Genomic DNA, 14,378 nt, shown 5'->3' with positions numbered 1-14,378 from the left:
ATTACATACCATGACTTAGCATCTCAGTGCTACAGTAAGAAAGTTTAAAACCTGCAACTGCTGGAAATTGATGTCTTGAGGCATCTTTATTCTTAGTCTCTCTCTCTCTATAGTGTCTGATCAAGTTATTTTTTCTCTTTAACTTTTTTGTATAAATCAAAAATTAGCCAAAAAAAGTTTTCACAAGGAAAATGGTAGTATAAGAAAAACAGTGTATGCTCTCAGATTTGTTATGTTAACAACGGGAGAGAAAGGGTTAAGGTCAGGCCACCTTAAATTTTCAATATTTCAAGTCATTTTTTTATGTACAAAATTACTTTCAAATTGAAGGAAACAGAGGTTTTGGGAGCACTTATGATACAATTGAGCTTAAAACTCGACCAAAGCTTTATCAGTCTCTTGTGTTGGTAGTTCATACTTCCCAACTCAGACTCAGTAGACCCTCAATTATTTATATGCAGTGAAATCCCGATTTCTTGAGCCTCAGATGTCCCAAACCTCTTGAATACTTAAACCAAAAGTGGTTTCCTTCCCCTAGTTGAACACTGCATTTTACCCTCGATTTCTTAAACTCCCCGATTTCTGAACCAATTTTCGTTTCTCTTGGAGGTTTGAGAAATCGAAATTCCACTGTAGAGGTATTTGGAAGAAAAATTTTAAAAAAGAAAATTTAATATTTTTGTTCGTTGCCCGTGATGGTTATTGATTAACTAAACAAAATATATTTATTCAAATGAATTTAAATGATAAATTATTGTTTGGATTATTTAATACGTATATTTGAGAAAGTACTTATAGTGTATTGTTATAATGTTTGCAAACTTACGTTTGAAAGTATTTGTCTAGTTATGTGGCATGATTAAAAATGTTAAATTTTATTCAAGTGGTAATAAAACTGCTTATTTTTTTGCCAAGAATATTATATTGCAAAAGATGTGGTTGTGTACTGTATGAATCATTAGAAAGTTCATTACAATATTATTTTAGTCGCATACAGCATTCCACATATCTTGTAAGCAAGTTTCTTTGGCAGTAAATAAAATTTCTTAGTTAAATAAATATTGCTGGTTACAGTTTTTTGGTTTTCCAATTCTCCCAGGGAGGCGCAGTGGCCTAATGGTTAGTGCGCCGGACTCCGTCGAGGCCTGGCCGGGTCGTGTTGTGTTCTTGGGCGACACTTTCTCTCTGTCCTCTCTTCACCCAGGTGATAAATGGGTCCGGGGTCCCTGCAATGGACTAGCATCCCATTCAGGGGGGAGTAGAAATATTCCTAGCCGCTTAATGCTATTGAAACCGGGATAAGCTCCGGCAGTATGGGCCACTTGGCTCGGGCTCCCCCTATTCTTGCGGGGGCAGAAGTAGTGGCCTTGATTAGTACAGACTCTGGATTGAGTGATGCAGATTCAAGCCTTGTCTGGGGTCATTGTGTTATGTTCTTGGCAAGACACTTTACTCTCATAGTGCCTCTCTACCCAGGAGTATAAATGGGTATTTGGCAAAGTAATGCTGAGGGGGGTGGGGGGTGTAACCCTGTGATGGACTGGTATACTATCCGGGGGGGGGGGGGAGAGTACCAACACTCCCAGTCGCTGAATAATAATAATAATAATAATAATAATAATAATAATCAACTTTATTTTTTGAGGGTGACACTTAACAGTAAACACTGATGAACTCGTGGCCTTCTTAGCAAATTCAAAATAAACGTATATATACATATAAAAAGTGACGTAGTAAAAACTAATCTACAAACTTAGATACTCCTCAGCAGTATGGGCCACTTGGCTTGACGCACACCACCTTTACCATTCTGGCAGAGATGGCTTTCCCAGTTCATTATCAAGCTGCCACATGACGAGAATAAAGAAAATCATCAGCTAAGTGATTTATTTTGATGCATCATCAAATTCTTCTCACCAAAGCCATTCAAAACTCTTCACGAGGGGAGGGGCAGCGGAAACAAAATGCCAAAAGCATGAAGCTGCCTTTGAATCCTAGTTTTGACAATTTCCCCAAGAACTTACTTACCGGTAGTTAAAATTTTTGAAGGTTTGCCGAGGCGGATCCAGACCTTAAGGTGAGTGGGGGGCCCCGATCATCCAGACTCTAAGAATAAGAGTGGGCCCGCTCTTGAAAATAATTTTTTTCAGCCCTACAGGCCTTGGTTTGGCCTGATAATAAGGTGGGGGCCCGGGCCCCTCCTCTTGATCTGCCACAGGTTTGTAACCAATGAATATTTAAAACTGTTAGCATACAGCCCAGACTGAAACCTTTTCAAGATGAAACAGAAGGCAATTTTTAAGCTACAGTACCATCTCGATTTCACATACCCTATTTTCTCAATTAAACGCCCCCGCCGTTTATTTAAAACTTGGCTTGGTGAACCTGGCGTTTATAAGAAGCCGGCGTTTAATCGGGGCCTGGCGTTTATTAAAGGACTGCAACTTTCTGCCAATTTTTCAGATCGATTTATTGTTACCGATCTTTGAGACCAAGGGGCAGTTTATCAAGGCAGGACGATTTTTCTCTTCATTCTGCCTCGAAAAACTGTCCCTGGTTATCCAAAGGTGATAATTACCCAAAGGTACATTATTACAGATTGAAAAGTTTATGCTGCAATCAAGATTTGTGACAAACAGAATATATTTACTTGTTAGCTTGACCTCAAATAAACGCGGGGACCTCAAACAAACGCCCCCAGCGTTTATTTAAAAACTAGCAATTTTGACCCGGCGTTTAATCGGGGTCCGGTGTTTAATCGAGAAAATACGGTACCCTTGGTTTCTCAAAACTCCTAACTTCTCAGACCAATTTTCGTTCCCCTTGGATAGTAGTTGTCAGTAGTTTTATCCCGATTTGTCAAAGTAATTTTTGTTTTCCCTGGAGGTTCAAAAAATCGGAAAAAATAAACTGTACCTTAGCATAAAAATTTCAAAACTACCCTTTCACAATTTGAGATCAAGGCTCATCTAGCAAGGAAAAACCTCAAGAGACTTCAAGACTAGCCAAGTGTCAGGGAAATGCACAATGCTATGTGATCTTGGAGACAAGTTTGTTTATTTAGGAATGACTAGCAATTGGCAAAATACTCTGTTGCAAAATGTTAGAATTTAGGTGCTGTCGAAATACAATTTACCAAATAACCTGAAACAGTCGGGGGAATAAGTGCCAGTTTGGCAATCTTCGTGAGCACTCGAAGAATTTCTGAATTATTTTATCCAATCAAAAACTAGCGCCAGCACTCCGATACTCCGAAAGCAATCGCTTGTACAAACGTGTGTTGCTTAGCAACTTCTGGAACGAAAACCGCGGGCTTAGTCACTTCTCGGAGAAGTGGTGTCACCATCAACTGGCACTTGTTCCCCCGACTGGAAAGGGGAGAAGGCATTTTTGAGGGTTTATCTTAAAAACTTTGCCAGGGGAGCATACAATCAGACTTCCATGAAAAGCAGCCATTACAGGTTGGTTGATTAGGCCTTCAACTCTTCAAAAAGCTGGCTACACCCCTACAATGTATTAAAATTCACTGCCTTGACTGGTTATTAGCTGCAAAAAAAATGTCACAACAAATATACCGGTATTGGAAAAAGTTTTTATTTTTTTTTTGCTTGGTCAAGATTAATAATACTGTTAAATGCCCACTTAATATTAGGGAAAACACCACATATTAATCTTCACATATTTTAAACACTATATAAAGCAAGAATGAGAGTTAATTGACAGCTTGCTTAGTCTCTCTCTTTCTCCTGACCAGCAATTCAATTCTTTGACCTGTTCATGAATAGTCTGAGATTTGACAAGAATTTCTTTTTTTTCACAGTCTGATGATGTCAAATGTCATTTTCTCTCAGCTTGTTATCACTCATCATCATCTTCATCATATCATCGTCATTAATGTGTCTTTATTGTAATGCAATGTTACCTGCTGATCACAGTCAGTGAGAATTGAATAAAATTCTTGTCTACTCTTATTCTTTCATGATCTCCTAATTGACCTTGTTTTATATTGCACCTTCCAATTTATGAACTGGCTACACTGACCTTGCTATTACCATATCTAGGTTCGGCTGTTAAAAGCCTACTCAAATCCAGAATTAAAAGTTAAACAAGGTTTTGTTTTTGTTGTCCAAAGTTTGAAATGCTGTGGTCCAGCTCCTTTCTGGATCCTTAGTTTGGAATCCCTTCTGGGACCCCCATCTAGATCCCCAAAGGATTTAGTTTAGGATTTGAACAACTGGGTGCTGCAATTTAGTACGTGATTTTAATTAGCACTTTCCTAATAAATTTTATGTATACCCTTGTATAAAGATAAATTATGTAAAGCTAATAAATAATGTACAATTCTGTGCTAGTGAGATATTCAAAATAAAATGTTAACAAGACACTTGGAAGGTTAATATGTGGTGAACAAATGGTCAGCCAACCTACCAAATGTGAGCAGTTACATTTAAACAATTAGCAGACATACAAAATTGTGCTATTTATGTTATTGCTACAAGATTGACTGTGCAAATTAGGTTCAACCCTTTCATCTGAAGAGTCAAACCACATACATGTATCTATTCTGTTGTTTGTCTCTGCATGAAACCCTAGTATAATAATTAACATTGAAATCAAACCTGTCAAGCAGTTATTTCATGTGGAACTGTTTACTAGTCCCGACTTCTAATTAAAAACTAAGGTTGTGGATGAAACTCCAGTGTGTGACCATTCAAATGAAAGCTAATAAGCAAAATGTCATGTTTATCTGTTAATTCTGTTTACTGTTCAATACAGTTTGGATTTGAACTTGGCCACTGTTGGGAATGAAAGGGTTAAAGCTAGAGATAAATAAGCAAAACTATTGATTCCTATTCTTTTTCATGCAATCTTGACAGCTATGTTTAAATATTATGAACACTCTGATTCAAATTTCCCTCGGTGTGCCCTGGAACCGGGCGTAAAAAAAAAAAAAAAAAAAAAAAAAAAAAAAAAAAAAGAAAAAACCCAAAAAAAAAAAAAAAAAAAGGTCTTACACCAAGTAAACCCTCAAATTCACTTCATCTGTCAATCTTAGGAAAAACCTTCCTCAGAAGGGTCCACATGTTCAGTTTCCACACGGCATAGGTTTTTTCACCTGAGCACTGACTTCACCGTGAATTGCAGATATCATGTCTTCTACAACACCAGTTGTACCTTCACCCTTAAAATGTAAGTTCTTAACATGCCTCCGTAAATGACTGGGATTGTTAAAGGCTTTGGGGCAAAAGCTGCACTTGTATGGCCGCTCTCCTGTATGTATCAGAACGTGCCTTTGAAGATTCCCAGAGATTGAAAATGCTTTGGAGCAGTATTGACAGCGATATGGTTGTTCACCTGTGTGAACACGAAGATGTTTCCGCAGAGAACTGTACTCAGCAAATGATTGGTAACAACTCGTGCATTTGTAGGGCTTTTCCCCAGTGTGGACGCGAACATGCTTTTGAAGTGACCCCGGATCACGAAAAGCCTTGGGACAAAATGAACACTTGTGGGGCCTCTTCCTCATGTGGAGAGCGATGTGGTCCTCAAGTGTTTTGGCTTCCTTAAAAGGCTGAAAACAGATTGTACAAGTGTAATGCTGACCGTCGTCTGTGTGGAACTCTAAATGTTTCTGAAGGCCAAGGGAGCTGCGGAATAACTGAGCACAAACTTCACACTTATAAGTTGACTTATCACTTCCTACGTCTCCTTTGAGCAGGTCGTCTACCGTGGGAATTGCATTTTCATCATCATCAGAAAAAGTTCCCTGTTGATATTCTAATGACTTTGGTGCCAGTTCTACTAGCTCAGCTGATCTGTTTTCTATGAGTTCATTTGGGCGCATTATAACATCACTCTTTGATTCACTCTTGACATAAGTGATCACACTTGATTGGCCTCCCTGTGGTTCCTTAGGTTGCTGTGAACTTACCAAGAATACCACAGAACTTGAAGTCACAGGGGTGCTCACTTGAACATCATCTGTTTCTTTTGAAGTCTCAGTCATTTCCACATCATCACCCACTACATAATTATTATTGCATGGCTCTGCCACACCATTTTGTGGCTTGTTGACAATTGGTTGAGATTTGCCATCTTGTTTAGGGAGTTTTTCTGTTAAATCCTTTATGACAGGAATGTTACCAGCAGAACTGTCTTTTACAATAGTTTCACAGCTAGGGGAAACAGTTTTAGCAGAAGTTGGAACAGTTTTAACACAAGTTGAAACAGTTTTAGCAGAAGTTGTACTTCCAGGAGAAATGCTTGTGACAGCTGCAGCAGCAGCAGTCATTGCTGTTACAGGCAAAGCATCCTCGACAACAGCTGAGTTACTAGCAGAAACATGAACGTTTTCTTTAATAACAGATTGACTACTTGTGGCAGCATCAGACATGTTTTCTGGAGAATTACCAGCCGCTTTCTTTGCACCACTGATAACTGGAACAGGCATGAAATTGATGAGAATCTGTGCTACATCCATTTCTGGAGAATTACTATCAGTAACGTCATCTGAGCAACTGTTTTTGATGGGCGTTTCCTGTGAGTTTTCTTCAGACCGTTTATCTGACTTGACTTGTAATTGTTTTTCTTGTGTATCTTCCTGAAATTCCTGCATGGGTTCTCTATCAACTTCCATGCTTTCCAACGCAGTATTAGTTTCTAAATTCTTGGTGTGAGTTTCCTCTGCAGAATGATGTTCATTATCTTTACCTTGATTTTTGCCAAACCCATTCACTGGTGCATTGAAGTAGGGAAAGTAGGAACCAAAGGGAACATATCCCCCAAAGGGAAATAAGACAGAGGAGTTAGGAAACTGCGGCATAGTACCACCTTGTTGTTTGACATAATCCGCAAGCACTCGACTCATGTCACTTTCATCACCTGCTTTTTCCAAACCTGACGATACAACCGATCTTGAAGATGACCCCACAGAAGTTTCATCCCCATTTGATAACGCTGTTTTAGCATTTTGCTCTTTTCCATTGATGGTCGATTGACCCACTGCCTGTGCCATCCCTGTGCTTATTGCATCCATGTACTGCTGCATAAAAGCACTGTTTGGAGGCCAAAATGGAGGCATGAACCTCATCGGCATAACTTGAGGAGTGAAAACTGGAAATGGCACTGGAACAGCAAATCCAAACATTCCTGCATTCATGTTGAAAGCTGGGATACCTGGCTTGTCTTTTTTGTCTGCCATTCTTCCCTGCAAAACAAAAGATAATGTATTCTTAGGCCTGGTCCTGTAGTTGTGGGAGGCGCAGTAGCCTAATGGCTAGTGCGCCGGACTCCGGATCGAGCAGTCCAGGTTTGAGGCCTGGCTCGGGTCATTGGTGTTCTTGGGCAAGACACTTTACTCTCATAGTGCCTCTCTCCAACCAGGTGTATAAATGGGTACTGGCAACATAATGCTGGGGGGGGGGGGGGTACCCTGCAATGGACTAGCATCCCATCAGGAAATATTCCTAGCCGCTAAATGCTACAGAAACCGGACTAAGCTCCTTGTTTCTCCTGTCTTGTTTTTGCCTTGTTTGTTTTTTTCTTTAATAATCCACCAGCTACACAGGATTACTAGGAAATTGTTAGTATTTTCCAAATTGTTTTGCAGTATTGCAATAGTTTGTCGATTTTTTTGCAGTAATGCAGTGTTTAGCACCATCCTGTCCCCCCCCCCCCCCCCCCCTATCTAGCTTAAACCAATGGTTTTTGAGCTGGTAACTATGAAAAATCTTCTTACTAGCCTACACTTATACCAAGCTGAAAGATTTCCACGAGTCTAATTTGTATCTTTATTACCCTTCAGCAGCATTAAGATATTAGAGAAGTTAAACCCTACAGTCGTATATTAATCCATTCATTTCTGATGTCCAACACAAAAAATCCTAACGTCAGGGGCAAAAAAAAAAAAAAAACCGTAAGAATTTTCTTAACTTGCCTTGGTAAATTTTGCAATGATCAAGTCTTAAATTCCCATGACCTGCCTGTGCTGAATTTACTTTAAAAATGCAAACAGAATTTATTAATTAATCACCAGTGGAGATTCCAAGGGTTAAAGTACACTAGTTTCACTAATGTCTTGTGCTATGACGCTCTCAGTTCTGATCAAGTGATTTGCACATGAGCCGTAAAAATTTCATGCGTTGTACATTTGTGCAATGAAAGCATAAAAAACTCATTACGCAGCACAAAAAGAAAAAAAAAATCCTGTAAAAAAGCAAACAGGATGTTACCGAAGAACAGTTGCAGAAGGAAAAAGAGCACAATCTGCGTACGCTACGCGGCAATCAGTCTGCAGCTGCCACAACTACAACAAAACACAGCCGACAAAAAATATAAACGTATTTATGCGAACATTGTCCAAGAAACATTTTTAAAACATCATCTTCATTTTTTTCGATTTTTCTGAGTTGAAGAACAAATTTTCGTCCCTTTTTCAAAAATTAAGCAAAAGGAATAGTGCACAAAACAAAGATGAATCAAGCGAGAAGAAATTAAAAGACGGCCATATTTAATTTTACACCGCTAGATGGAAACCATCAGTTTTGTTCGACGTACAAACTCCATCCTTTAAGTTGGCTTCAAATTTGAACGTTTTATGTCAAACTTTCGGCATATCCGGGCACTGTTTAACACCACAGATAGAATTTTGATGCAAATTTCCATGCTGAAACTTCAAAAAAATATGCGAAGCACTTCCGAAGGTAGCACCTTGAATTCTCAGAAATTGGAACGTGCTCAAAAATTCGACAAGGGTTTTTGCTGCAGCAGAGCATAAAAAAGCAAGAGAAGCTTTTGTTAAAAATTGCAAACTGATGAGAGGAAAAGCAGGAAAAGCGAATTAATAGGAGCGAGTGTTCCACGCGATACCGACAAGATATATCTTGTAAATTTCACTCCATACCTGAAACCGGGGAATCTCCTCTGTGCTTATATTCTCGTCCGTGAAAAAAACCGCGCCAAATTTTCTACCGTGCTTTCTTCTAAGCTATAAAACTAAACGAATACGCTTCCTCGCTATGAATAAGGAACGAGGAAGACATCGCAAAAGAAGGAATTACTTGCCAATGATGTAATAACTCAATCGGACAACAGCGCAATGCCCTCTCTCGTCTCGACCGCGAAGGGAAGGGAAGTTGTTGAGGTAACGCAAGCAGTCTTGGGTAATTGTTATCACGTGATCACTGAAGTCCCCAATACCCAGCATGCCTTTCGCGTTATCGATCTGAACTAAAATATTCTTTTTTGTAAAAACCTGTCGAATTTATGATACAAGTCAGAGAAGTGAACAGAACCAGAAATTTTTTTGGTATGAAATTTGACAAAGCAATGTTTGAACTTTCATAAGCAGGACCAGGGCTCCTGGCAGGACGTACGCACCTGGTAGTCACGTGATCCTTAAAATATCAAAAAAATGAATTATTTAATTTTTCGTATGCTAAATCCAGCTATTTTACAACATGTAGGTACGCCTATTTATTTCAATATTTACATAAACAGTGCAAAATAATGCAAAAACTCTTTCAGGGGGGCCGGTGAGAGCGTGAAGCGAGTGCTCGTGCCGCAAAGGAAACTGGGAAGATTCCGTTTGCGACCGCGCAATTTGCAAAAACGTGCCAAGCGAGCAACCTTATCGAGCAAGGGTTTCGCTGAGTAATTTTAGTTTATTCGTGTTGATTTGCAAGAAATACCCTTATTTATGTTTTAGATAGTCGTAAAAATGAGTTCTAGATTAATAGCAGGAATTGTAGCGGGCATATGTGGCACGTTTTTCTTGGGATACTGTGTGTACTTCGACCGGAAGAGAAGAAATGACCCCATGTTCAAGCAGAAACTTCTCGAGAGTAAGTGTTTGCTGGATATTTTGTATTAACAGTAATAATTTAGAAGATATACGGAATGTAAAATAGCATTTTGCGTACCTTCTTGACTGCTTTGAGCTTTGAAGTTTCAAGGGATCGAGGTAACGTTTTCTCTTGGAGTAAATTTCATGGTGTGATGTAATGTACCGATGTAATAACACATTTCAAACGTTTTTACGCACAAACTGCCGTGTCAGCCAATGATACTCAAGTGAAAAGAATTTGATGACTCAGCATTATTTCAAGCAATGTTTTAATTAGTGTTGTTACTGTCAGGCAAGCTGTGGTCATCTCTAAAACAGCGAATGGGGAATCCGGGAATTAGGAACAGGAAATGGGGACAGGGGAATTTCTAAAAAGGGGTAATTACTTAAAGGGGAAATCTCTTAAAGGGGGAATTTGCTACAAAGGGAGAATCTCTAATAGGGTAAATTTACTTAAAGCAAGAATGTGCGAAAAGGAGAATTTAATAAAAGGGGAATCCCTAAAAGGGGCAATCTCTTAAAGGGGCAAATTGTCTCTATAAGGGGGGATCTGACCGATTGTAAAAAGCAAGTGTTGACAAATTCCCTTTCAAATTTCCTATCCATCCTAGAAACTGTTGCTATAATTGTGTATTTAAATTAGCCCATCCCGACTCAAAGTCACATTTTATTCTAGACATAGCTTGTTGTCTATTCTGAAATAGAAAAGGAAACATCAATCAATTTTTGCATGGCTCCAAAGACGTGAAGCAAACTTTGAATTATGGTTGTCAAAATTCAAAGATTGAAGGAGTATCAAACAACGTTTAGCAGAGCCTACCCAAAGAGGCTTCTGTGCAGATACATTTGAGATGGCAACCTGACAGGCGAGTACTCAAAAAAATAGAAAATTTGTCTTTGTATTCATATTTTTGTTGTTGTTTCAGAACGCCGCAGAGAGAAACAGGCTCAAAAGGAAGCTTCTATGGAGGAAATGAAGGTGAGTGCACTGCCCTGCAATCTCAGGGTTCTGTTTGTCTATAAGTACAATGTGGTTACAGTCAAACCAGATGTTCTTTTGATGGGAACTCTGGGAGGTGCATATTAGAGAAAGTTCAACAGTGCGGGGGGGGGGGGGTACTCCCTGTAATGGCCTATACAGAGAGACTCTGCCCAAAAGGGGTACCTTTTTCAGGCTTCAGGTATATTAAAGGGTAGGAATTTCACAAGTTTAGGTATACGAAAGGGTATAGAAATCTGTAATTTAGGTTCTTGAAAGGGCCTTTAATTAAAATATTTCGAACAAATGCAATTTATGGCTGTATTATTTTAATTTATTAAACGCTACTTGAAAATGACAAGAAAATGTCATGTTTTAAGTCTATACCATGACTTTCAGGTATATGAAAAGGGTATCTTTTTTCATTAAAAGGTATATGAAAGGGGTACAATTTCTGGCAAAATGGTATATAAAAGGGTAAGGGGTAAGAGCTTGGGGCGGAGCCTGCATGTACAAAACTTTTTTGGGTACCCCCCCCCCCTCCTCAGGCAACAGTGTCACAACAAAATGTCTGAAAAAAACATTCCAGCTGTATTACACTCATTTATCATGTTCTAAATCACATGGTCTTCAGTGAAAGTAATAGCTTATTGCACACTAGTAATCTTCACAGTAATATTAAGTTACCCAACATGTTCCTAGCCACATACCAACTACATGTACATTTTAAACTTCCCGTAAGAAGACACTCCTTTTAAGTGGTCACTTTCTGGTGCCAAGGTTGTATGGTTACAGGATTTTCAACTCCAATTTATGTAAGTAGTAAAATGGGAAAATTCAATTGTTAAAAGTGGATACTCTTTTGTGTATGATAGAATCGTGTGCCAGACAGGAAAGATGCAGCTGCCGTTCAACAGTTTTTCTTGGAGGAGGTTCAACAAGGAGAGGATCTTCTTGCACAAGGTCAGTTTCCAAATTCTCTTAACGTGTTTTGATACACTGTTTAAAAATCATGTTGGGAGAATGTATTGTTTTAGAAAATATCCATACCCACTACATGGAAGGTTTATTGGTTGTAATCCCCCTCCTCCCTCCTCCCCCTTCAGAAATTCTATCTTAGCTTCATGCTTTCTTTTAAAATATTTCACTTTTGAGACCCCTGTCCCCCTTGGAACTTCCAATAACCTTCCTTGGGGGGTATGGATACTATCTGGAATCACACAAGTTTGTTTCAGTATTAAAAGAACCATTTCTGAAATTAACATTTGGTTCATGTATTTTATTCTCATTGCCAGTCTGATAGTGCTTCTACAAAGGTTAATAGAGATGTTTACATGGAATGCACAACTAAAAAAGAAGAAGCTGTTTTTGGTTGTTGTTTTTATGGTGTAAAAACGAGTAACATTTGCACTTACTCATGCCAAGTGTCAGTGTGACAAAAAGCTGCCTGGTAAACTCCAATGACAAGCATTGACAGACTTTGGTCCTTGCACAAACTTTACAAATTAGTGCAACAGTAATAAAATATTGGTCAGTAAGTGTGGAAACATGGTCTACGATGCCCGGACTCAACTTAATAGAGCCACATTGATGCTCAGAAGTCTCATTCATTTTGTCTATGACCAAGATTAAATTGTCATTGAAGATGAGAATTATGAAAATACTACAATCTTGGACAAAACTAGTTGAAACAAACGCATTTCACACATTATTCACAAATGTCCCAACCTGCAAGCGGGTTAAAATATTTTATCCCCCCCACTCAATGTTGTTTCTTGAGGTTTGCGGTTCGACAGGCTTTGTTTTGAAAAACACTAAAGCATTAACAACATTGAAATGGGGGGCGGGGGGTTTTAAAAATGAACTCTGTCAGCTAAATAAGTGGAAATTTGCTAAGTGTTTCAACAGTTTTGTCCAAGACTGTAGTCTTTAAATGACGTTATCTTTCTAATTTCTGCAGGTGAATTTGAACAAGCTGTAAAACACTTAACAAATGCTGTTGTGGTCTGTGGCCAGCCTCAACAGCTGTTACAAGTGTTCCATTCAACTCTACCAGAACATGTCTTTCAAATGCTGGTTGACAGCCTTAATAGCATACAAACCACGGCGATGCAAGTAAGTGAAAAAAAAATTTTTTGAACTTTGTAAATACAGGCAGCTTGTGCACATTGTCCCTGAACTTTTGTTAGAGAGATGGTGGCCACAGACTACAGTCAACTCTCAGACACGCTCGGGGCATCGTTTCGTGTCCATAATAGCAAGAGTCTGCAATAGCAGGGTGCGAGGGAAAAAAAGTGCCGTCAACATATGTTACATGTAAATAATATAGACTACGACAAGCTTTTTAACAGTGGCAAAACTGCCAAAATCAGCCCCGTGCCCCAATGCAAGAAGTCTCCCACTTATACCTCTCCTCTTAAATGTAAGCCTATAGCCTTGTGCATTTAGCACTCAGTAAACAGTAGATAAGCATAATTTCTTCTTGGCACAGGTGTGCAGAAAGGCATGCTGTCATATTGGCAATATCTATGTAGCCTTAGAATAGGTGGCTTCTCATTGCTCCCAGGTGCTTGGGGCATTTGCAGCCAGAAGCAATGAGAAGTAGCCATATGAATATCTGTAAGCTTAGCAATGTCACACTTTGACCAATCAGTTTGACTGTTTGAACAAATAAAGTTACTTTCTCACAAGTTTCTGTTTTCATCTTTTGACAGAAACCCGAAGATGGGGATTCCCTGGATTGAGCTTGTAAATGCTGCTGGTAGTTTTAATTTTTGGCTGAAACAACCTCTGAAAAATATATATAGGGCCTATAATATTATGTTGTTGTTTTTGTCTATTGCAGTTTCAAAATGTTTGCTAGATTTGCAAGTGTAAGCTGGACAAACTGTGTAATAAAAGTGTTTTTTATGAAAGTTGTGGACTGATGTTAATCTTGTAGCTAATTTATATTTTTTGCTATTTCCATGGAAACTGTTGACATTGAGGTTATTTGAAGCACCTTTTGAGAAGATAGCATTAGGATAGCAATTTCCCTTAAATTCTGTCTTTGGGAATTTTAAACAAAGTGGCTATTTAATGTATGCTAAGGAGTTGTGTTATTATTTTTTTTTTTGCCAATGATTATGAAAAAAAGATTGAGATAGTAGAAAGTGGTCTCATCCTTGGAGACCCAGGGGCAGTTACTTTGATCCATCGCAACTACATGCCCCTAGGTCTGAAGACAGGATATGAATTCATTGGTTTACAAGCCTGAGTCCATTGTTGATGCTTAGACTTGGGCTGTTAGTAAACAGCACACACTTAGGCCCCCAATGCCTTTGTTAGGCCTATAGCATGTACCTTATTCTTACTTAATTTCGCGTGTACTAATTTTTGCAATTTCAAAATAATCGCGAAATTTAATATGTGGGGGAAAAAAAAACTTAAGCATGCGATAAATTAATATCATATTATAATTATATCAAAACAATAAAAATTTTAAATGTTTGGATCTGAAACTATCTATCCTTAAAAATATCTTTCCATCTTGTTTTCAACTAGCACCCTTCCTAT

The 14,378-nt window shown here is 38.7% G+C and overlaps 2 protein-coding genes and 1 long non-coding RNA gene across 4 annotated transcripts; 2 read left to right on the top strand and 1 right to left on the bottom strand.

Moving 5' to 3' along the window:
- Positions 1-4,996: 4,996 nt before the first annotated feature.
- Positions 4,997-10,212, bottom strand: LOC144636276 (uncharacterized). Of its 2 annotated transcripts, XM_078495447.1 has the most exons (3): positions 9,921-10,212; positions 8,903-9,223; positions 4,997-7,207 (listed from the first exon to the last, which is right to left on the bottom strand). In XM_078495447.1, the coding sequence occupies exon 3, from the start codon at positions 7,199-7,201 to the stop codon at positions 5,087-5,089; it is 2,115 nt and encodes a 704-aa protein (XP_078351573.1). In that variant the 5' UTR covers positions 7,202-7,207; positions 8,903-9,223; positions 9,921-10,212; the 3' UTR covers positions 4,997-5,086. The 2 variants fall into 2 exon arrangements, with proteins under 2 accessions (XP_078351573.1, XP_078351574.1); XM_078495448.1 differs by lacking the exon at positions 8,903-9,223.
- Positions 9,587-13,738, top strand: LOC144636538 (mitochondrial import receptor subunit TOM20 homolog). Its single transcript, XM_078495770.1, has 5 exons — positions 9,587-9,842; positions 10,771-10,823; positions 11,699-11,786; positions 12,784-12,938; positions 13,538-13,738. Exons 1-5 carry the CDS (start codon positions 9,719-9,721, stop codon positions 13,565-13,567), a joined length of 450 nt encoding a protein of 149 aa, XP_078351896.1. The 5' UTR covers positions 9,587-9,718; the 3' UTR covers positions 13,568-13,738.
- Positions 11,810-12,542, top strand: LOC144636633 (uncharacterized). Its single transcript, XR_013567585.1, has 2 exons — positions 11,810-12,197; positions 12,451-12,542. It is a non-coding gene; the product is annotated as an uncharacterized LOC144636633 (long non-coding RNA).
- Positions 13,739-14,378: the final 640 nt, after the last annotated feature.

This window comes from Oculina patagonica, chromosome 13 (assembly GCF_052425735.1).
Source record: "Oculina patagonica isolate OP01 chromosome 13, crgOcupat, whole genome shotgun sequence".
Taxonomy (NCBI): domain Eukaryota; kingdom Metazoa; phylum Cnidaria; class Anthozoa; order Scleractinia; family Oculinidae; genus Oculina; species Oculina patagonica.
The sequence above is the reverse complement of the archived record's forward strand: the minus strand, read 5'-3'. Positions and strand labels throughout refer to the sequence as shown.